A 24,505-nucleotide genomic window follows, 5' to 3' on the forward strand; every position below is an offset into this window, starting at 1 on the left:
CACACTATAGCTTTTCGAGAAGGGCAGTGTCAGTCAGGTAATACAAAAATAAGTCTTAAGCTTTCCTCTTTCCAGGGCAAAGCATGTGACCTAAAATACCACGACGACTAAGAGAAAGTTTCTCAATTTGTTGCTAAAAACTGTTGCTCACGCCAGCGTTTTGACAGCGGTTGTGTGCGGTCACAAAAACAACGCGCAGAACTGTTGTCGATGGCGGTGGCGTTTTGCCAGCGTTCGCACCGAACACAGGCAGACGCGGGCACCGAACGCGGCGTTGGTGACGTGTTTACGAAGAACGTGCCAACCTTTTCCGTACACCCTATGGCGGTGTACCGTAGCGGCCATAAAGCCATGGTCTACCGGGCTTTTCGCCGCAACCTGGGCTGGTTCCGTCGACGGTAGCTAAACGCTGATCCGCACCCGGTCCTGCCGACGTATCCCAGTGAACTCAGTTCCGTTCCGTTCGTCGACCGTGCTGGTCGCGACAACACAGGTTGACGTGACAGAGAGCGTCGACAAGTGGTTCTGCAGTTCGTCCTCCGCCCCGACCTCGACAACCACCCCGTCATCTGGGCCGACGCCACCGCCCGGGTGAGTCTGTGTGTCATAATCACCGTGACTTTATTAGTTGCCGCGTCGTTGACGGGGGAATATTACCGTTACTATATAACTTTGATCGCATCCTGCTGATTTTTCCTACACGCTTTAGAAGTGCTCCTGGGTTGTAAATATAGGGTATTCACTTTTGTGAGAGCTTAGTGTAAAAAGATAGTATTTTGTGTACAAATGGCTCTGTCTGTTAGTCGCACCAAGGTTGCCCTTGCGCGCGCGATATTCACACCAGAACCTGTCATTACAGATACACCATGCCGTTGCGCTTATATTCTGAAAAAAAAACATTTAGATTGCAGAAAACGTGTGGAAAATGCCAGAGGGATTGAGGAAACCTTAAACTTTACTGAAAAAACGATGAAGTGCATATCTCCTAGTTTCGGGTATGAAGGCGTCTTTAAAATCTGATGACGGCATCTTTGATTTACTAAAGACGAGATTTTACGTACAGAGCTCATTTAGACTGGGCCAATTTTTTTTCAGTAATACAGCTATGAAGGTAGCGAACGTGGCTATTTGCGCACGAGTTCTGTAGTGAGGCGGACCTACTTTGCAGCTGTCAACGTAAGCTTCAGAAGACTAATCGCCTGAAGTTTCTTTAGTTTATCTTTCATTACAGCCTACGGGCAGTTGTTAATATGGCAAAGTTGGAGGCAGTAAAATTTAACTGCATTCCCAATTTTATTGAAATATTGAAAATAGCACCTAATTCGAGATGCTTATCATCGGATTACAACTCTCAATGCGGACAATATTGAAGCCCAGTGCGCTAAAAGCGCATACAGACAGTTCCGGTGTTACGCCAGGCGAAAATGTTTGAATGATAAAATGTCGCGGAAAATACTGGTACAGCACATCGCGACATATATGACAATGTCGCGATGTGCATTGATAATAATAATGGATGTGTGTGTTGATAATAGTGATAATGGACATATACTTGGGAACTGAACGTCAACCTTCGAGAAGCTTGATGCACAATCGAAAGAAAGTTACGTCTACACAGATGGCTTGGCTTTAAACATCACTATTTCACAGACGGAAGAGGCTGTGAAAAAACGTCAGTCCTCTTTAACTGAAAAAAAAGAGAAATAGCTGATGCAACACCAATATGTGTAGCTGCAGAAGCTGCGACTGAAAACTGTCCAATACTATGGAGATAATGTAGAACTTTGACGGGTAGCCTCGGGGACGAGACAATGTCAAAAGAAAGCAAAATGGTTGTCACAAATAGGAGTACAAACCGCTGTGAAGGCAGTTTTCATCACGAAATGTGCGCTGGCTGATGATGAGTGACTTCTACTTTTTTTCAGAGCCTGCTGATGAACGTGCAACACCGGCCTGTCTCCTGTCATAGTATCATGTGTAGATGTTTCGTTCAGCAGGCAGTCAACGCCTAGTGAAAGTTCAAAATATAAAAGTAAGGGCAGACGAGGAATAAGAATTATAAACAGGGATAAGGTGCCTCAGAAAGGCTGGCCAACGTTTCGATAGGAGGACCTATCTGCGTCAAAGGCCTCCTATCGAAACGTTGGTCAGCCTTTCTGAGGCACCTTATCCCTGTTTATAATCCTTATTCCTCGTGTGCTACTCCATTAGTCAGCCATCTTTTTTGATTTTGGAATAGTAAGGGCAGGAAATTCTAGCCGCTGTAAATTTTACATGAATATTAGCAGATAAATGCGCCGTGCGAAGAAAGTCAACCTTAGAAAAAAATTATTGTGATATGAATTGCTTTTTCTTCTCAATGCCATCTTCATTGTTTAGGGTTAGAAAGCGAAAATATTTCGGCTTTTGTTTCGCAGATATGCTGAGCAGAAGAAGTCAGTGACTTTTTATGGACCTAAGAAAAGACGCGATATCATTATTCATACCCGATAATAAAATAATACGTAATTATTTCTTACATTACCTCACTTTGAATATAGACGATAAGAGAAATTCCGGAAGCGGGATTTCCCCACATCTAGCTGGTCCTTACCAAGATGGCTGCGTTCCCATTAGTTAGACAGTTAAAGGAGACACGCGTTTTGTGAAAGCTTGAATGGAAAGGGGACACAAGTTGGCAGGAAAGATGTCACCGGCCAGCGCATCAAGACCTTATTTACGATTGTAGCCTGAGGTCCACCATCTTGGGTAGCTCAGACAAGGTGTGTGGAGAAGCGCACCTGCAGAATTTTGCATATATACCGTATGTGCACAGAAAGTTCTGGAAATCCGCGGAATACATTGGAGTTCAGCATCAACGGAGATAGATCAACAAGTCGCACGTACAGTGTCCTGCACCACACAGGGAGAAGCAGGTTATTGATTGAAAAGAAAGAGAACAGAGACAGTATTGCTTCATTTAAAGGTGCACAAGGGATATACAGTCGCTCCCCGATGTCTGCCGAAATCACGAGCTTCAGTAATGCACGTATCGCTTTCTGGGCTTCAGGTCACGGTCGAAGTACCACAGTCGTCATCGAGAATGAGCTTAAATCTCGGCGATCTAACTAATGTCGTGGGGAGTAGAAGGTGTTCACTGTACCGAGAAAGAGATGCGGAAGACTCCATGCATCGGCAAGTGTCAATGAACCTTTGTCAGCTATCCCCATGAGGAACAGTTACATTTTTTGACAATGCAATACCGCTCCATCGGAGCCATCACAGTTCATCGCAGAGTTACCACCAACTTGTGCTGGGCTCTGTGTAGCTATATTTCTGATAGGAAACCAACCGCCTTTGACGAAGAATCTGATTTTTGGGGTGGTGCACAGACGCTTGTGAGCGCAAAACGCTTCCAGCGGTCAGCAGCACGTGAGATACCAGCACAAATAAGCACATGCTTAGCCGACAAGTGAAGTACGGAAGCTGAACTTGTATTCACATCGAATAAGCATGCAAATGATAAGAAATGTGGAGACGCGACGTCTGAAAATGAGGCCAACAGATGCGTCGCCCTGAATGATGGCGATAGACTGTTTTATAAAGACGGATTTCGTGATTCTTTCATGACTAATTGATTGGCTGGTTGGCTTTACCGTTGCAATGAAACAGTACACGTGCTACGAGAGACGCCGTAGTTGAGGGCTCCGGACAAATTATTACCTCAAGAGGTATTTCAATTAACCCATAAAGATGGGCATACAGGTGTTCTGCAGAACGCGTGACCTCGTGCTCAGCAGCACATGTAGACAGGTCGCGGTGACTTAGAAATAACTGGAAACGAATAGGTAATATTTTATTTATGTTGTGCCGTTTAAGCCCGCATAGGTAAAGCAAAATAACATATATGCAATACAGTAACTAAAAACAACATGACTATGTTGTCAACAAGTAGTTTCATGGTCCTAGTCTCTGGCCTCGAAAAACATACTCGTTGCAGTCCCGTTTTGGCCTAAGTCTAAGGTCGACGCTCACAGTTAGTTTGCTTTGGACTTATTTCAGCCCGTTTTCCGCGAACCCTCTTAGAGTCGCTAACCAAGATCTACTGGAGGCCACATTATTTAAAGTATTCTCTCCCATTCTGTCTGGCCACCTAAATAAAGTTGTTTCTCTCTCTCTGTCTGGCCACCTCAATTCTAGCTACAAAATGTTCGCTACGTATTGGAGATAGCGTTCATGTTAAGATAAAACGCAACCATCGATTACATACTTCGAAATCTCTCAATGCGAGAAGCAATGATTGCACTTAAAAGCGGCGCCGGATGGACATCTGCTGTTTTGTTCCCATCGTGTAACAGACGTCCCTCCCTCCTCTTTTCTCGTCTTTTTGTTATTATTATTTGAAATGTATCTGCGTACATTTGGGTATTTGGCCATCTGATCACTAACTCCAGCCAAACACATAGCAGCATTCAGTAAGACGTTGGCGATCCTGCCTTGACAATGTTAAGAGTGTAAAAGAGGAGTTTGTCAACCTGGCGTTACGTCAAACTGATGAATAAAAGCCAGTTTTCAGTTTTTTTTTTCACGAAGTTTTTGTGGTTATTTGTTACCTTCATACTCTTACTCTGGTGCTTTCGGCGTTATGTATATGTATGGCGATCTAATCAGAAAAAGTTGACAGTCACTTTAACATACGCTAAAGAGGATAAAGGCGAAAGTCTGCGCGCTCACGATACATTCATTAAATCACTTTGACATTCTCATTCGAATACGTTATTACTTCCTATTAACGGATTTCTCTTTACTTGTTCACTTTTTCTGTAGCCAAGACATTGCCACTGGTTCCGCGTAGTTAATGGCGCGTTATAACGGTTGTGGCAAGTGTATGAAGACCATCAAGGCGCACATGCAGGCTCACTGAGTGAATTTGTATTTTATTTTAACACTTCCGTCAACGAGGGTATACCTGCATGGGCATGTATATATGGTGCCTTCTACTTTCTTGTAGCGCAGGTTGAATGAGAGGCACACGGAAAGGCAAATTAGGCAAACACAAAGCGCTAACTTTAACAGCAGATTTATTTCCAATTCTTGCAGGCGTACTTATACTACTCAAAACGTAATAAGACACGTGTACATTGCTCGACAAAGAACAAAACCGGGAAAACCACACGTCATCACAATGATTATTTAGAAGGATTTCTGTTCAACGCGAACACAGATAATGGAGCTCTTTTATTGATAAAGTAATACTGGCGCAAGCGCTTGAATTATGGTAGCATAATGCCGGAAAGTCAATTTTGCGACCTATGAGCCATCTAAGGCTTTTGCCTTAATGAAGTCGTTGTCGCAAGTTAACGCATTGTGGGTCGCTGTCTTCCTTGCAGTATGCTGGCAGGCAGCAGACCCTCGTTATGCTATTGAATTTGATTTCGGTATTAATGCAGTTTTTAGCGTAATAAAGATGAGGTGGGGCACAGAAATCAGGTGATGATTGGTTTTTGTATCTTCAGAGCATGCAACATGATGAAGTAGAGGTATCGTTCTTCCCGCGTAAAGTTAATAAATTTGGGGGTGGCGCACGCAATTCAGCGAATTTTTATGTATAGGTAGGTAAGCTTTTGTATTTTCGGTTGTATCCACAAAACGCCTATAAGCCACTACCGGTAAAGGATTCTGCAATTTGCAAACAAAACGAAACGCAGTTTTTTTTTTACAGCCTGAACTAAGTTCTCGGATTCATCATTTGCTACGCCGCAAACGACACCACTTGGTACGTTTACGTGGATGAGTAACATACTGTCACAATAAGTTTATTCCGAAGGTTCGAACGGTGCTAAAATAATGCAATGTACGAAATATTCAGGCTATCTAAATATTTTGCCACCAATAACAATGTTGCATAAGCACCCATTTTGTTTCTCCACACTGCGCGCCACGCCAAATAAGTACTGCAAATATTGCTTTTGGAATTACTAGCGGGAACAGAGTGTTATCAGAATTTGACGGAATTCGCGGAACTTTTAATATTTTTGTTTCCTTAGTTGCAGTAAAGTTATTTGGTGCTAACAACTAAGTGATGTGTTCTTCAGTTCAAGAAACGCCCTTGCGAGGTGAAGAGCTCCCGCTCTTTCCTATCATGCCAAATACCCGCATATCCACGGCCAAATATTTTTATTCTAACTGTCCGGCGCGATGCCAATGACACAACAAGCTATTCGACTTCCAGCATGTCCGGTTGTAAGGCTGTCTGAAAAGTTGCCGCGGCCGAGGTCATCCCTGTCTTGGTGTACCTGGAATAATATTGAAAACAAGGAAATGGTTTTATGGAGACTAAAAGTGGGAGCACAACTATATTTAGAGAGGCTGGCTTTTGATCACAGCAAATGAAAGAACACCTGTATTTCGACATCAATTGTCATAGAACACAGCCGTAAAGTTTCGGCACTGACAATTTCTATCAAATGCGCTGAAAAAAGTCTCAGCAACATTACATATATTTGAAATTTATTGCAGTAATGTCATATATTTCAGAAGATGCAGAATAGGGGGCACGAAATGGTGTACCCAAATTAAAAATTGTCAGGGGGACGCCTTAGCAAGCTCAATTTATCGGATCACCATTCATTTTATCCAGCGTCGGATTGTTACGCATTTTTAAACTTTAACAGGCTGTAAAGAACACTACGTTTGTATTCGCAATTTTTTTGAACGATTTGTATTGGTGGAGCATGTAGACGCTATGCAATCTACGTAAGAACGTTCTACGTAAGAACGACCGGCAAAGACAATTAATGCTGCGAAGTGTTGAAGTAGGAGGGCACGCGTCCTGCTATCATTCTCTACTACTGCCTCTCTCTCGCCCTCTACATGCTCTAAACCAGTGTGCGTCACCAGTCATCAAATGACCCTTGAAAACAACGATGCGGAACCACTGCAGCCGCATCTGCAGGCGCAGCTGCAGCCATCGAGGACACCGCTACATGCTGCATCAGCCAAACGCTGAGTCCATACAATACCAGGCCCATCCACACCACCTTTCGTAATTCTTTTTTATTTACTATGCTTAGTTATATTTTACTGTACTATTGATGTGCAGAAACCTTATCTTCGTGCCTTACAACGCATTCTGACTGCCAGCCAGTCATGCAGTTGGACACGTTATCAGTGAAGGCCGCCGACAAATGGCAAACAATCCTTACAGACGAGAAGCTATGTGAATCCAGCCTTTAACATCTCACATTAAGCACGCAATAAATATAAGGCCATGCGCTACATATTCGTGGAAATGTAGTCTACATTAGCACATCAGTTTTAAGGCTGTGCGCTCAGGTCACAAATTTGGGCATTAGGGAGCCTCGCATTCTGTTATAACGCATGCTGTGTTAAGCACGATCCAGTTCGGATAGCGCAGGGACCAGCCAATTCATCACATGTCATAAACTACGCCGATTGGCAATGGCACCACTGTATATGATCTGATTATTTCACTGAATAAGCCATTCTTGCAGCAGCAGTGGATCCGCCCACATCTGACATAAGTAGTGAGCGAATGTTTAGGCATTAAAAATGTTGTAAAACACTGTAGTGCCATATGACAGGCTCTACAGCGGCCAATTAAGGCATGTATGGGTGCCAAATATTGTCTTTTAGGACCATGTATACGCTCAAATACTTCGAACTTCCACTGCGCAATTGAGGATAAATTACGATTTTATAAGGAACTCGACCCACTAAACCCCCGTTTGGTTAAATTCAATTTATTTTCTCGATAGAAGAGAATGAGGCAAGTTGCTTGTGTTACAAGTTTTATCCGAAATTTAGTGTGACTAGACACCACAATAGAAGTTGTGAAAGTAGTCACTAACAAGCACCATCTCAAAATTTTCGGTTTTATGTCTTGCCTTTCTTCACCGAGTATTGGTTTGTATGCAGAAAAGCAACGTTGAACATCCGGGACACATGTTTGTAGTTCGGAACGTTCGACGATCCAGTGCTCTCTACTGTAGGAGAATGTTCACCGGTCAGTACCTTTAACAGTTCTTTCACTACCGAAAATCCTGTATTTTTGTCTGAGACAGTCTGAAGTTTCGAACTAACTCTATCAGGAACAGGTCCATTGGCGATGGTGGCGACCGTTCCCCGAACGGCCCAAAATGAACACTACACTTTCCGGGTTGGTGTTGTACCAGCATTCACGTTTCCCGACGATGTCGGCTAAAACACGTGAAGTATGCGCAAAGTACGCTAAGTCACCTTCAAGTGTATCGTCATTCAGCGCAGTTTGCGCCCTTCTCGCCGCTATGTTTCTCGTCTTCTGCCCCAGCAAAGTGTATTGCTAAGCCATAGAAGAAATTTTGGCATGTGTCATAGCTCCGTAATACAAATAATTTACTATAATACTTGTTTCTACTTGTCGGTTTTGGTTTAGGTACACCCCCCCTCCCCTCCAGCAGGTGGTTGCGTCATGAAGTCATGGTTACATTGGCTCGCTGCTATTCTTGCGGTCGTTGCTGCTGCCTCACGCTAGAGAGCAGCCAGGCTATTTTTTTTATTAGCGATACGATCATGCCTAGCCCAATTGCTACACAACTACCGCAAAGTTTGCTCTGCGTCATAACGCCACGATAACGTCGATGGGGCGAGGTCAGGCATTTCGAGGCAAACTTTAGTATTAAAATATCGTGTAAGGGTTCGCCAACCTTCATACTTGCTAAGTGATCTTTGATATGCGAGAAAGGTGTGGTTAGATATCTACGCTTCATGGAATACGTGGCCGGCACTGCTTGAAAAATAAAATGGCAGTTTCATATTTGAAGCTCGTGAAGGAAGCGCGACGCGTGGTATACACCTGAGAAAGACGTGCGCTATCAGCGCCGCATGAAGCAGATGCTCACGTGATCATGAACTTGAAAGAGAGTGACGCACAGGAACTGACGTTCCAATATAGGCGTTTTATTCTTGCACCATTCTTTTGCATAAGGTTGCCGCAAGTGAATATGGAATGTATGTATGTTTACATTGCTGTACACTGTGTAACGCTGCTGCGAGTTTTTTAAATTCTGAGCAAAAAGTGTTCGTTTACAATAAACTATCATGAGTTGAAAATTTGAATTACGTACTGGGAATGTACATTGACTGCAACACACACATGTGTTTATGGTAAACCAAGTGCGCATCACATCTATGCACGCAGATCGAACGAGTAAGTGAAGGATGTCAGCATCTGCTGTGCAGGGAAATGCTGACGTTGCTTGTAACATCACCCTGACATGAGTTCCTCATAAGTGTTGAAATATTGCTTGTCTGGTGGTTGAGCAGACAAATCACTGAAGATTTTCAGGACCTAAATGTCTACCGGAGAAACTTGATACCAATGCAATGATAAGAAGGCCACTTCACGAATTATAGTTCACTCATCCTATTACGATATAAGTTTCAATGTGACTAGTTCTTACCACAATGGAGCGGCCAATGATGGAGAGCTCGCCATTCAGTTCTAGTTGGTGATCTGTCAGTGCAAATACTGCAGAGCCACCCTCGTCTGCCTCTATGTTTCCAAGGTCTCCCACGTGACTGGAATAAGCGGAACCATGTCAGCACTTGGCAGAAGCACAGCGTGGCCAAAGAATTCATTGTGTACTTTGCTGATAGACTAGATCACTTGAGAGTTACATTACACACTACAGTCCGAAGACTATTCAGTGGGGCAAAAAAAAGTCGCTATTACAAAAATAAAAATTAAAAGCAGAGGAATATACTCATAACAGAATGGAAGATAGCGACAATGCCAAGGAAGACCCCTCTTCTCAGTTTCACGATCTGCTGTGAAGTGGTAATAGTTGTTTTAAACAAGCGTGCATATCATTGCGAAATCAAAAGCTCCTACACAACAGAAAGTTTCCAATATGTGGAGTACAGATTGTTGAAAAACCTGCTGATGGAAATACATTCTATTCGGTGGGGTTTCATGGGAAAGAGCCTAAAAATGTTATTACGTGCAAATACGCTAAGAGATTACAATCATGAGAATGCATTGTTTTGTTGTGAGAATCAGACTCGTCTTGGGCAACTTAGTGAAAAAAGGTGCAGCAACTAAAGCAAATATGTAAATGTATGCATAAATACTGCAGAATTTAGTTTAATGTTTTAACTCAGCTTACGGGCTACATTAATTTTTGTGGTTGGAAAGTACTTTCGGGAAGAAGCAAACAGCAGGTTACATATTCATGATTACTATATACAATTGGAACACATCAACATAAGCGTAACGACGACTCTAGTTTCATGTTTCCTTTTTTTATGTAATGTACGGAATTCTACACCAACGTCCCATCGTCTATGGTTTCGCTAGGAACTACAGGGTCTATCAACTTCTTGAGAATATCTTGTTGTTCGTATTAGAACCGGCACATCAGACAAGGAATATAGAACAGACCCTTTTGATGATCCAAAGAACTAGAAAAAAGAGCAGAATGGCCTCACCGATCCTCGTCAAATGGAGCACCGTGGTTTTTACCGAATGGGTTGTAGTGGGAACCAGCTGACGTGCAACCTGCAATGAGAATTGCGGGTGAACAATTATTCCAGTATAGTAAGAACCGGTAGAGAAAACAGACTGGGTTTATTCGATGAGTGTAGTGCGTTAAGAAAGGACTAATGGCGAATATACTGAGAAGTTATAGCGATAAATTTAAATGGGCCCTGAAATCATTTCTCCAAAACTGAGAACACAACTGAAAGCTGAGGCGGGCTTTGATTTGGCCAAACCGAGGCGCTGTTCGAACGCAGGCGAGAGCTTGCGCAGACAAGGAACGCGCGGATAACACAGACTTCCGAGAACGAGAGCGAGGGTGACGTGGCGTCTCTGCGATGCCCACTCCCCTCGCGCAACACCTGGAACGCCAGCACTCAGCTCCGTCGAGGCGCGCTCGTGACGTGGCATCGTGGCCAATGGGAATTTAGGTGCCATTTTTCGCTTCTCCAGACGACAGACACCGACTTTTTCGCTCAATGGGCCGTTTGAAGCTTGCGCGTCAAAAGTTGAAGTTGAACCCATTTGTTCAAGCGCTCGTAGTACGTGCGTCAATGGCGCATCTAGTATCCTAAATCGGGAGGCGTCTTTGCAATGCAATATAGCAGTAAGAATGGATGAAAAACAACTAAATGGTAACAGCATGATTCTACACAACATGCGGCGATTATGTCTAAAAGAAAGCGCGGCAGAATTACGCGCTCGAGCCTACACACTATGCTTGTTTTACTCTATTGTTAAGTCTGACCGGTTTGGGGGTTCTCTGGCCATGGCATAGAAGAAACTGCAGGAGACGTTTGAAGTAGAAATCATTCATTATTATGCCAATTAATCGTGTGTGTATATTATGTACCAATTATGCATGCTGTTTTCCTTTTCGTTGTGATGCCGCCCTTACCCAATGCCTCTCACGAGGCCTGTAAGGACCTTTAAATAAATAAATGACGTGACCACGTAAGGTTTACAATTAGGGTAGCACTAGGCACACCTTTAGTAAGACGTAACTGTCGAGCAGCCGTGACTTCAGACCGGAACGTCATCAGTGTTAATTGTAAACATCGTACATTGACAACTTTAACGACCACCCGAAGAGATGACCAAAAGCACACGACAACCCGACGAGATGACCTTAAATATTCCTGACATAAAACATCTTGTTATGGCGGTAACTAGATCAAAATTAACAAATTATTTTTTCAGTTTGGAAACTTGCGGTTGGCCACTGCCACCCTTTCATGCCAACTCTCAGAAGCAGCAACACGTATGTGCTTCGTTACCAAGTGCGACCTTGTTTGGCCAATGCGCCAGTGCTGATGTGGAATCTCCTCAGGGAGTTATCTGAATGATGCGTACGCATTTCGTAGTAACGACCTGTTATTGAGTGCTCACGCTGAACACTGCTGGTAATCATAGTACTGCTCAGCGGCTGCAGCCGTCTTGGCGCCATTACGGTGAATGCGAAAGCGCTGCGGCGACATGAACTGCTCCTGAAGGCGGCGCAACGTGAACTGATGTGGCAAGGAAACTACTGCAGGTAGTGGTGCCAGGTGTGCCAGATCCGAAACCACGCCTGCACCACAGTTCTGGCTTACTAAAGGTGTGCCTAGTGCGTGACATATGTAACGTGGTCACAGAGACGCACTCGTGCCACAGCTCGCGCGTTCGTCATCGTCTTCTTCCATAGCTGGCTCCGATGCCGCTGATTATGCCAGCGTTCTGATACTGCCCCTCGCGCCCGTGCCACTGCTGGAGTGTTGTTCGTTGTTTTCTTCCACAGCTGGCGAAAACATTGCTGCTGGCTGCTCTATCTTGAAAGCGATCGTCTTACTCGAAGGATGGACGGACGGACGCACGGACAGTTTTCTCGTTGCCTAACCATAGAAGTGCTTGCGCATTTAAACTGTAGAGGGCAACACAAGATGTAAATTTTCAGGCGCCTTTAATTTCATTTGATATTCACTCGGGCCTCGCAAAGTGCTGGCTCCAATCTTAAAGGTAAGCAGTTGAACTACGCAGTGTGGCGAAGGTATTCTGTAAAGGTGTACACACTTTTGGTGTGTTTATTTAAGCTCGCCGACACCTCGTTGAAGCAGTAGGCACTGTGCCATACTTGGGCGTTGTTATCAATTCTTCATTTCAATGGAAACGTTATATTCCTGAGCTTCGTGGCAATCTGTGCAAAGCCTGATCTATGCTATTTAAGCGCGGATACTCCTTTGATGTAGAAACCTTTCGAATAATTTGTTTAAGCTTGTTTCATTGTCACCTGTCGTACTGTCTTGTATCCTGGGGCCCAACTTATTGCTCACACATTGAGCTAGTTGCACTTTTTCAAAAAATGGCTGTCGGGCTTAAATCTTCCTCCCATTACAATGCCAATACAAAGCCCCTATTTTAACAACTGAATATTTTGCCATTTACGTTTTTACTGACCCTTAATATTCTTATACTGGTAAACTATAGCATGGTGAGAGAGAAGAGAGAAAACCATTCCTCACTGAATGCTGGAGATGTCTGCCTGACCATACGCTTGTAGCATGCTAATCTAGATGACGAGCGTGACATATTAAATGACGCATTTATACATAGTACACATGCACATAGGGTACTTAATATAATGTAAGGAATAATATTATTGGTACAATATGTTCTGAATTCGCAATAGCAATGTAAAAAAGTCGTAGTTTAACCCGAAACGCGAAGCATCGATTGCGATAGCAAATTATTAGACAGCTTTGCGAAGTAACGATGGTTTGATCAGCAATATAACTTTCAAACAATCGCTTACGAAATTAACAAGCGTGGTGTCACGCGCACCCAGGCAATGATGAACACATCTCACTCGATGACCGCGTACAGTCGCTGTCAAATCGCTGGCGTGAGGAATAGCGGCAGCAGTAGCGAGCGAATTGCACTTCATGCTGCCTCTCGCTTCAACGCGAACTCAGCGGCGAGAACACTGCGCACACTAAGTTGTCCGCCATAAGCGTGCCTAGACGCTGTACCTACCGCAGAGGGCTTTCAAGATAGGGTCCGCTCATCCGCCCTTAGCCACACCATACGCAGCCGCCACCGCAGTATAACCCCCCCCCCCCCCTTCCTTTGTTATGAGCGCAATGGAAGACGTCGCGCTTCCACCTGGCCTTCCTCCCTCGCGCGCGCGATATCGAGCCACCATCCTCGGCTCACCCTCGCACGCTTCCACTCCCACCCAAAGCATACGGCATGCGGCCGCGATGTTCTCGCACATGGACTTTAAGGCGCTGAGTCATGCTCCCTAAGCGGTTGCAGAAAATAGCGCCTCTTCTTTTCATAATCACACACTCTCTCTCTTGGACTTCATATACAAAATCACGGCGGAGGCGGCGACGACGTAAACGTGCCTGGAGTGTCGATATAGTTATTATCGCAAGATTAACTGCAGGCTGTCTGCGACCAACTTTTTTACTAAGGATGCAACACGATTGCAGAAATTGTCTAATTCTTGACGTCTGTAATGCATGGCAGGCAAAAAATGTTCAGTCTCAGCTCAGCCCTGTTGGAACACCTTACCTTCAGAACTCAAACAGGCGTCCAATTTCTCTCATCCCTAAAGCTCACAGTCATCCATGAATGTGTATTATCACAATCTGCTTTCCTGCATTTAAAATTATATTTGCCAGAGGATTATTTTTGAGCGTAACATTTATTTGCTTAAGTTCCATATATCTACATTGTTTACTTTACGTTCTGCATTGTATATTTTAAAATGTTTTCTTTACGTTGCTTCACGAAAAGCTACCAGCTTTTGTCACGTATTCCTGTCTGTGCTACGTCTAATTTTACGTGATTTACTTTGGAGAATTTCGTTATGGGTTTCAACTTGCCAGGAGCTATGCATCCAAATGCGTTTTCCCCAATTTGTCTTCGTTTAGTGTAACTAAAAAAATCCACTCACTTATTTAACAGTGCCCACCAGAAGTCCAGTTTTATGCACATGTCTAGAACAACGTTCACTCGACAACCGTGTAGGAATAATCTACACTGCCGTAGTTACGTTCCCTATTGTGTAAGGGCACGTTCCGTGGTGGCTCGTCACTCTCAGGTTTCCTGAAAGGGGCTCGCGGCTGCGTATCTTTCCCGTCCCGTGGGGGTGCAACGAGCTCACTCTTCTGCCGTCGTGGCAGCACAACGTGCCGGCCAGTGAGATGCTCCGTGACTTTCGCCATGTTGTCCGTAAAATCACGGTGGTTTGCTGAAATGACTCGCAGAACGGCAACCACCGCTGCCGGGGGCGTCAACTCATCATTGCGATTGCAGTTACTGTGAAATCATTCGCGTTGTTAGGAACTTCTTCTTTCTTGGTTTTTACGTGCCAAAGCCAGCTCTGATTATGAGGCACGCCGTAGTGGAGGGCTCCGGATTACTTTTGACCACCTGGGGTTCTTTATTGTGCACTACAACGCAAGCACACGGGCGGTTTTGCATTTCGCCTCCATGGAAATGCGACCGCCGCGGCCGGGATTCGATCTCTCGATCTCGTGCTCAGCTGCACAACGCCTTAGCTGACTGAGCCACCCCGGCGGGTGTTGTGATGAACACTGCCGTAACGGTACTAGGTGGGAGTAGCATTCACGGACTCACACTGATGCGGCATGGGAATCGCCGACTCTCCCGTATGCGGCCAGTGCAGATGTGATACGTCTAGTATCTTCCTGCTCTGCCAGTGTTCATGCTTCGATGGACAGCGCCAGAATTAGCGGTGGGCCTTGAATAGACTTGACAATCGCCATTTACCTGAGGTGGAGGTCCTTGAAGCTTTGCCTCAATCCTCAGTATCCCCGAAAGCTACACGAGCCCTTCTGCTTTTCCTGTAGGCAACGAACTTGAGTACCCGACCATAGATAGGCACAATGCACCTTGCGCCTGTGATCTGGGCCTGCAATTATTCTGAACTACCGATATTTCTCTCCATCTCTCCCTTTCCCTTCCCCGTCTCCCTACTCACCGTGTAAGGTGGCCAACTGGACAAAATCTCGTTAACTTCCTTCCCTTTACTTCCTATTCGCTCGCTCTCCTCACGTCCAGAAGCAGATACCTAAACCACAGACTCACAATCAGCAGCAGTTTTCAGCTGTGCACACAACCCGTTCTCTTTAACTGAAAGAACCCTGCATAAATGTTCCACTTTATGCTGGCAGATAGCAAGTATAAATACACAGGGGCCACTCCAAGTCGATGTCCTGAGGCTGTCAGTTACCTGAATATTGTGTCCTAGGAGCCTGAAGCTATAAAAGGTTCTGGTTTTAATTGGATGCGTGTATACAGCGAAAAAAAAAGGAAACCTCAAGAACACTCGTTTTGCACAGATGCACAGGTGGGATCACCGGAAATTACTTTTTGCGCTTTTTGTTTCCCCTATGAGAGCAGAGGCCGGTACCTGCAAAAACATGGATGGAGAAAGGGGGGGGGGGAAGCTATGTTGAAGGTATGAGGAACGAAAACAGGTGTTGCTTATCCTTTTATACTGCAGTAACGTCTGCAAATCATGCGCACGCAGAAAAGGAGGGAGCAGCACGGATTCTCTGTCGTTGAAGTTGTTCATAACAAATTTCCTTCACTACTGAAATATTTCCGCTCTTAACATTTTTTGCAGTAAAAAATGTTTGCAAATAATGCTTCATCATTGCAGTAGAGAGGTAGTTAGGGTTAAATGGGGCCCAACCGGAGTGATTGCAAGCCAGTACGCCTCCTCCGGTACTCTATTTCTCTTATAGAGAAAAGTTAAATTGCCCTAAGAAATCAATAAAATAAAACGAAGTATTAGTATAAGTGACACTGTTGTACGTGCAAACATTACCACATGCAAGGAAAAAAAGAAGACGAAAAAACAACAACGAACTTGAGTCAGTGTATGCAATAGTGCATCTGATGCCTTTTTGCAAAAATACCAGTATAGAGGGCACAGCAGATGATTTCGCTTCTCCGATGGCATGCCTAAGAAGACGTCATTTTCTCACGTAAGAGTTATTGTGACGCACTCACAACTGCCCAACACCAAAATACAGCTCAACAGACGCGAATTTCATTAACAAGATTGCACGTACGTCCGACACGAATAATGTATATATATATATATATATATATATATATATATATATATTGACACGTATACAAGTTTATCTTTCGCCGATGGCCGCTTTCCACCGGCTAACAAATGTTAAACGTTATCGCTCGGCGCAGGACGCGCCTGTATCGGAAGTTTCTAGAACGTTATCGATGCTTCTTTCCGTCGCCTGTTTTCACCGACGCTTATGTTATCTGATTGTATGAGCGACGCGAATTGTCTAGAACTTTCTGGAAGACACGCGCGTACCAGGGATTATTCTGCAACCTTCGATGACTCAGGTATAAAAGCCGACGCGTTTTGCCGCTGATCACATTTCGACGATCGCCGACTGTGTTCGCCGCTTTCGTTGTGCTTCGCGTGTAACTTGCTTTTGTAGGCACAGGTTCGCCCAATAAACAATCAGTTTCGTCATACACAGTTTTACGACTGTTTACTTGAGCGTCACTACTACGTGACAATATATAAACTATTTCAATATATACTTTCTCTGTCTGCGTCGTCTGTTTGTTCGTATGGTTGCGAACAATAAAACATCGAGCCAGTCGGTTACCCTTCTTAATCTCGCTAATTACATAGCTGTGGCGTCGTATTTATCAGTCTTGGTGAAATCAGGTAGCATTCTAGTTTTTATTCGCGAGTTGCCTTCTCCCAAGTTCACGTACCAAGTGACGCCTGCAGTGAAAGGAATGCTCCACCTCCACCACCTTGACCGTGAGTGGCGCTGGCTAACACGCTCAAGGCGAAACTTCTTCACTTGCACAGGAGAAAGTGGATGGGAGTATGGCTGCCGCTGTATATCTTAATTTGTAGAGTAACCACACATGTAATGTGGAAGACATGGGTTTAGTTCCCATGTGCAGGCAAGTTATCTTTCCGTCGACTATCATTTCTTTTGCCCTCATTATCAATTCCCCGTATGCCTTCTCTGGCTTCATTGTCTACTTCATTCGTATGGTTGCGACTAATAAAAAATTGAGCGCCTTGGATCCGTTCATTTTTCATACTTTTAAGATACCAGTTAAGTACTTTTTAAAGTACGCCAATTTACGACGAAATATCACAATGGCCCTCGTTATCTACGACCTTTATTTTGTGTTCTAATAAAACAGCGTATCGAGTGCGCTGTCGAATATTCCGAAAATTGGAGAAATACAGCCCGAATGCCCGAAACAAGAGGACAGCTGTCCTAAATCAATCGAACGTACGACAGCGTTGTCGTAAATACTACACAGTTGTATTTTTTTAAGGAGGGCTGTTTGTTACTGCATTTGCCGCTTTATATTGAGAGTTTACATGTGATAAAGAAAACGAGCACGTACTATCTTCTGATCAAAGAGTCTGTTGCGAACCCGTAGGGCACGTTGACACGAATATCGCTCAGTAAGAACGCTTTAGAACGTCAGTGAACAGGCTGAAAGCTCGTTTCATTGAACATGCGACATTGTGGGGCCGGGCTGTTTCTTTGTTGTAATATAGAAAGGAGCGCAGTGCCCTTTTTTATTCTTTATTTCTCCGGCGCCTGCGCAAAGAGACTGTCCGATGCCTGTCGGTTGATCTAGCTGGCAGCGTCCACGTCTTCATGAATGGGTTTGTCCTGCCCGCCACCGCTCAGGCCACTGCTGCATGCGTATCGCCTTACCTTGATTGAGCACAGGAAAGTCTGACTCTCTTACCCAGCTACGTCTACAATTCCGCCTCGAGAAGGCGGATGTTGCATGGACTGTCACCTTATACGGCTGGAAAGCAGCCCCTGCAGCTGCTCCAACAAACCAACCACCGGAACGTACCCCTCCTCGCGTAACCCACGAGCAGGATGCGAGCCGTTTTGAGGCTTAGATTCACATTAGGAGTTTGTGGCAATGACGCTGCCGACGTACAGGCCAAAGTCGCACACCACGGTTTGATAACGTTTGCGACGTCACCATTCGATGACGATCACCTCCCCATCTACCAGGCTTCCTTACATGGCATCCGGACCCCAGGATCACCGGCAAACGCATCGTACTACCAGTGGCAGACAGAGCCTTATCGCGCAAGGACCATTCGCTCCTACTAAAGCTGAGGATCAGTGCATACAGCCGAAATGCTGTACTGGTAGGGTCGAAATTCCTCATTCAAACGCATTCACTCTCAGGCAGAAGAGACCCTGGCTCACATTCTTCCGGAGTGCCCAGCTCAAAACGCCGAAACTAGCCGTATGATGTCTGCTTATCGACGCCTCAATTTCCCGTCCAATTTCCCGACGGCGAACCTTCAGCATCTGCTGTTCCTTTCGGGGCCTCGGGCATTGCGCAGTAGGGCTTACAAGACTACTTGATTTCACTGAGGACACGGACCATTTGATCAGAGTCTAGGTCCACATCGCCCTTAGACCCACCCTAAATCCCGGTGATAGCCTAGCATTAACTCTTCTCGTCCAGTTGTCCCCTGCCATCGAGCTGGCCGCACTGGCTACTCTTTCTCTTCTTATTACGACGAAAGCCTTAGATGGCTCATGGGCCGAAAAATCTGACGACCGTCCGGCGTTATACCACCAAAATTCAAGTGACATCTCAGGTGACGTCTCAGACACATTGAAGAGACTGTTATCATGAGTAGAAGCAACTTCGAAATGACTATGGAAGCTACGAACATGGCCACATTTGGTGACGCATGCGCCAGTAAGCCATCAATTTCATTATCAATAAAAGAGCTTGATTACCTCTGTTTGCGTTGAACGGACAGCCTTCTAAATAATCAGTGTGGCCACAAAAGTGTCTACGTGTCGTTTTCCCGGTTTTGTTCATATTTTCCGAGCAACGTACACGTGTCTTATGACGTTGTGAGGAGTATAAGTAGGCCTGCGAGAACTGGAAATAAACCTGTTGAAAGTTAGCGCTGTGCGTTTGTCTAATGCGCCTTTATGTGTCCCTCTCATTCTGCCTGCGCTACAAGAAAGTAGAAGAACGAAAAAGAAAGAGAAAGCCACGACCGTTATAACGTGCTATAACCACGCAGAACCAGTGGCGATGTCTAGGTTACCGAAAAAGAGAATAAGAGAAAAACAAGTGAAGAGAAAACAAGTCATAGGATGTAACAACGCATTTAAATGAGAATGTCAAAGTAACTTAATGAACGACTCGTGAGCGCGTCGGCTTTCGCAGTTCACCATCTTTAGCGTATGCTAAAGTGACTGTCAACATTTTCCCCATTACATTCCCCCGACACCGTAGTTAAAGTGTCCAGTAGTGTGTGTGACAGTCACCGCGGTTTTACTTTGTTTCTAGCGACTTTCTTCTAGAGGTTGGAATGCGCAACATTTTAGACGTGACACATAGATGAGGAACGCACATGACAGAGCGCTAATGTGAGTGCTCTGTCGTGTGTGTTCCTCATCTGTGTGTCTCGCCAAAAATGTTGCGCATTCCAACCTCTAGTATGCTATACCAACACGCCCAGTCTTAAACCTTGACTTCCTCCTCCTCCTTTTCTCAGTCACGCATTTAGAGGGTTTGTACGTTGCTGCAGATGCGCTTTGAGCGACCGCAATGCTGACGATTAACGCTGGCCAGCTTTAATATGTATGGATTTTTTCACTTCAGGGTTGAGACTCTTTCGGTACGTTTTTGCCCACTTACGAAATTGATCACTGCCTACTCCGCGCCAAAGGTGCTGTTCGTTTATAGCTTCGTTGCTTTGGAACTGCAGCTTGTGCCGTCATAGAGGCCTTCCAACCTCTATTTTCATTAAAAACGCTGTTCTCTGTTTAATTGTTCACATATTGAAGCCCGAAAAACGCAGCGATTCCCGGCCAGCTGTGCATAGGAGTGCATAGCAGTGAAATCCTCTACGTGCTATTTTCCCGTAACGAAGCCGACCATTAGAGAATTCCATCGTTTATGAAAATAAAAATGCTGTCGCCTCCTGCGCAAACCGCAGTGCATTCGCAGCGATAGTTTATTATAAAGTGGGTCTGTAGTGTACTTGAAGTAATGCTATCGCCCATATGACATACAAGAACCGAGACAAGAAAAAAAACAGGCAAATATGACGAGCGTGGCGGCACTGAACATCATCTATCATATGCACGCTTACAAATTCATAGCATCCAGCCATTCATTCAGCCTCCACCCAGATAGCCATCCATCTACCTACCTATCTATACCAAGCAAAGCCAAGCCAAGCTGAGCGAGATCGACCATGAACGGGTGGTAAGAGACCATAGTGAAGCTGAATAATTGTTATCACTGGCAGAGTCAAAGATCTGAAGAAATGTTTCAGAACCTATGCGGGGCTTGAAATTATTTCCTTTTTTCATCTTTTAGTTGGCCCGTGACTGTAGCTTCATACTCATATCTGTCTCACAAGACGAATTTACATTTAACACCTGAATACGCAAGGTGTCCATAATGGTGGTACCTGTATATAAAAAAGTAACATTACACAACCAATTTTGAACAGATAGGATACGTAAAACCAAAATGAGCATAATGTTGTCCCAACGACATCTATCGGCAAATTCATGTACATCACAATTATCGCAGCACTTAAACAGTTTTTGTACCTCACGCCACGTTTGAAAGTGAACGAGTATATCACAAACCATCCGTCAGGTCTCCATATTCGTGCACGTGAAAACCATGCAGCCCTGGCGCCAGTTGAGTTATGTTGCCTTGCACAGTCACACGCTGACCGGGTTTCTGTGGAAGTGGGAAAATCTTTATTCAGTCTCCAGACCAAACTCTTACGGTCTTTTTGTTACTGGTGTACCAGACACAAACTCACTTTGAAGAAACGCGTACCAATCAAGTATTAAGCGGACCAGCCAAAAACGCTCCTTGAAAAAATGTCGTAGGTGAAGCCACTGCAGACGCAGCTGCTCGCATGGTGACGTAATCAAGTTTAGGTGACGTAATCAAGTTCGGAGACATGATTACTAAAGCTATTCGTTCTCAAAAGCTCGACGTGATGGGTTGACACCTTGAGATTTATCGCTTTGGTAGTCCTTAATGCCCGCTGTTTATTCTTAAAAAACATTCCGTTTCAAAAAATTGCTTTCTCTATGCCAATCGTAACTTTAGATTTAAATAGAGCAGCCAAAGAAAAACATAACCTTTGCATATCAAGAAATTTTGGACATTGCCCCTCTGGATATATGTCGAACTCATACACAGTGCACTAGTGTAGCTTAATGGGAAGCATTTTCAAAAAGTTATATTTCAGAAGGCCGCTTAAAGTTGAACAACTTTCAGTTAGCAACGTCGAGACGGTTCGCCCTTCAATAACTGCGTTTTCACGGCACTTAGTTGTAATGTATTTGCTGCATTACAGCATATTATTAGGTAATGAAGAAAACACTACTGTAATGCAGGAGGAAAGTTACGAATAAGTGCCGTAAATGGGCATGTTACTAGAAGGGCGTACGCCCAACGTTGCTAACTGAAAGTTGTTGAAATTTGGGCCGTCTTTTGAAATATAATGTTTAAAAATGCTGCCCATTGGTTACCCTGGCGAATTGCGGTGAAGGGCGACAGATTGCTGCAGGGGCAACGTCAAAAATTTCTGAATATGGCAGATTTATGCAATTCTTAGCGTGCATGATAACAGCCTTATCTGTTAACGACGAACCGCTGAATGGCCGATATGATTTGCAAACGTAATTTTAAGCTGATGCTCGTTGTTTCATAGAGGTCCCTCAAGACTACAGCCGCTTACATAAAGAGGTGCAATAAATCAGCACTAACGCCTTTCAGGGACACAAATTAGGAGCAATATATAATATATGCGAGTACAGTCTGTCGAAAGATTCTTTCAAAACTCGATTTGGCATTTGTTTAGAGGAAAAGATTTCATTATAGAGGACAAAATAAAGGACGACTTTTCAATGTTTGTATTTCACTAGCAAGTCACAGCGCCAGAACGTTGATATGGTGCAACTAATTTCAGAACGTTTTGGAAGTTCGGGCCCCTGTGATAAAAAATAAATTGCGCTACTCCCTGTGTAGAGTCTTACAATGTAATGTAATGCGTTTGTCGAGGATAAACAATAACTATTCCGGAAAATATACTGCCCACATCTTGCAATGTCATGAGGACATAACGCGGAGACTTCAGTTCAATCCCATGTTTCATTTTTTTCCTCTCTTCTGGAGTTTGCCATGACTCTGCTCACGGTAATACTTACATTTATGGTATCCCAGAAGTGCAATTAAGCAATTCAGTTTAACTGTATATTCCTGAACTGAATATTCAACATAACACCCTCTGCCGCAGTACGCAATATTATTTTTCGCCTCAGATTGCTCTTGAGCCACACGAAAGCACTTATTAATTTTCTTTTTCGTTACGCTTCGGACTGCCACAATTTTCGAACTAACCTGGTGGAACTCGACGTAGCCTTGCGGTGTCCCAACTTCAAACACACAGACTGCATCTGTGACGAATTGCTCTCCTTCGGCGTTTACGCCAAGGAAGGCACTCACAAGTAGAAACAGCAGCAAAGGCTCCGTCATCATGGTGTCTGCAAGCAGCGGAATAAACGCTTAAGTGATTATAGCGCGCGAAATCTCTATGCTTGAGAGGTGCGGAGTGACCTTTCCGAGCCTCCATGAACTCGCAGCACACAATTTGTGAAATGAAATACCGCAGTGGCAACGGTACTCTTAGCAAACGTTTGCTCTCATGTTGACGAGTGTGTTAAGGAATGCAAGGTTATGAAAGCTGAAAGAGGTTTTTTTTTAATTCAACGCATCGTTTACACTAGCCGAAATCTTCAAATTGTCGATAGCAGTAATGCTGCCTTAGCTATTTTCTGAGAGATGTGGTTCGTTAATTATTAAGATGGCACCGACGTCACCTCACTGACCTATACCGATCGATAAAGTGCGCAAAGGTCTCTCCGCGTGCCTCTGGTTTTCCGCACACAGATAGAGATGGTGGAAACTTCGGCGGAGTGACGAGGTGGATGAATTTCAAATATTTTCTGTGGTTTTAATTATTCTGTCAGTGGTGAAACTTCTGTAGAACACAACAAATCACCTCATGGTGATTGAATTTGTTTTTGGGAGACCCTATTTTAAGTTTTTTGACAATAAATTAACTTCGCTTACACTGTGTTTAATTGGAGCGTGAGGCAGAAGAACCCAAGAGATCGCAGATCCAGAGGAAATTCCGCTACTTCATCGCTTCGAACCTCAAAACTGAGGCGTAGGCAACAGTTAAGGAGCATGTCATGTACTGATGCCGGTATTGCAGATGCACTAATTTATTTGGTATAGATACAGACTGAAGTGAAGGAACAGATTTCGTGTAGCCACGATACACATGAACATGATGTTTTGACAAATGCATGCTTCTTATTATACAATATTGCCTTTTAGTCAGCAAATTAATGGTATTTTAACCATCATAGGACACTGCATGATTTAACGTTCTCGAGAACTATGTTTCCCCTCCACTGGTCTGTCCCTTCTACACTGCCCCAACCACTGAGGCAACACTGGATCAACTCCTGGAGATCTGTCTGGGCCTTCAAGATACCTACACCCGACACTTGCGCTGAGCGAAAAAGAGTTGGCGTCCCGATATTAACCACCAGTTTTGAGTTCTCCGTCCAAACATTGCGGCTAAATGCGATAGCGTTCGTCTTATATGATCGGCCTGGAAGCCTTTCTTACGCACTACAAGGTCAACGCCATGCAGACTACCAACGTATTTCATGACAGCGTTTTGACACGGACTTCCAATAATATCCTCCACAAATTAAATAAAGGGGTGATAGGAAAGTTTTCGTTCTCTGAATAAATTTACAGTGATAATAATTCTTTCCCGATGTTTCCGCTGCTACAAAGTTTGCGTAGGTGAAGAAATAACCTTATGAGGACAGGTTATTTGCGCTAGTT

The 24,505-nt window shown here is 44.3% G+C and overlaps 1 protein-coding gene across 1 annotated transcript in view; it reads right to left on the reverse strand.

Moving 5' to 3' along the window:
• Positions 1-5,043: 5,043 nt before the first annotated feature.
• Positions 5,044-24,505, reverse strand: part of LOC119437240 (superoxide dismutase [Cu-Zn]) — a 72,594-nt gene continuing 53,132 nt past the window's right edge. The window contains exons 2-6 of the mRNA XM_049660378.1: positions 22,982-23,124; positions 21,208-21,304; positions 10,468-10,537; positions 9,441-9,558; positions 5,044-6,275 (exon numbers count right to left, since the gene is read on the reverse strand). Coding sequence (XP_049516335.1) covers positions 6,162-6,275; positions 9,441-9,558; positions 10,468-10,537; positions 21,208-21,304; positions 22,982-23,119 — 537 coding nt within the window. The 5' untranslated portion in view covers positions 23,120-23,124 and the 3' untranslated portion in view covers positions 5,044-6,161. The remainder of the gene's footprint in view (positions 6,276-9,440; positions 9,559-10,467; positions 10,538-21,207; positions 21,305-22,981; positions 23,125-24,505) is intronic.

Source organism: Dermacentor silvarum, chromosome 1 (assembly GCF_013339745.2).
Source record: "Dermacentor silvarum isolate Dsil-2018 chromosome 1, BIME_Dsil_1.4, whole genome shotgun sequence".
Taxonomy (NCBI): domain Eukaryota; kingdom Metazoa; phylum Arthropoda; class Arachnida; order Ixodida; family Ixodidae; genus Dermacentor; species Dermacentor silvarum.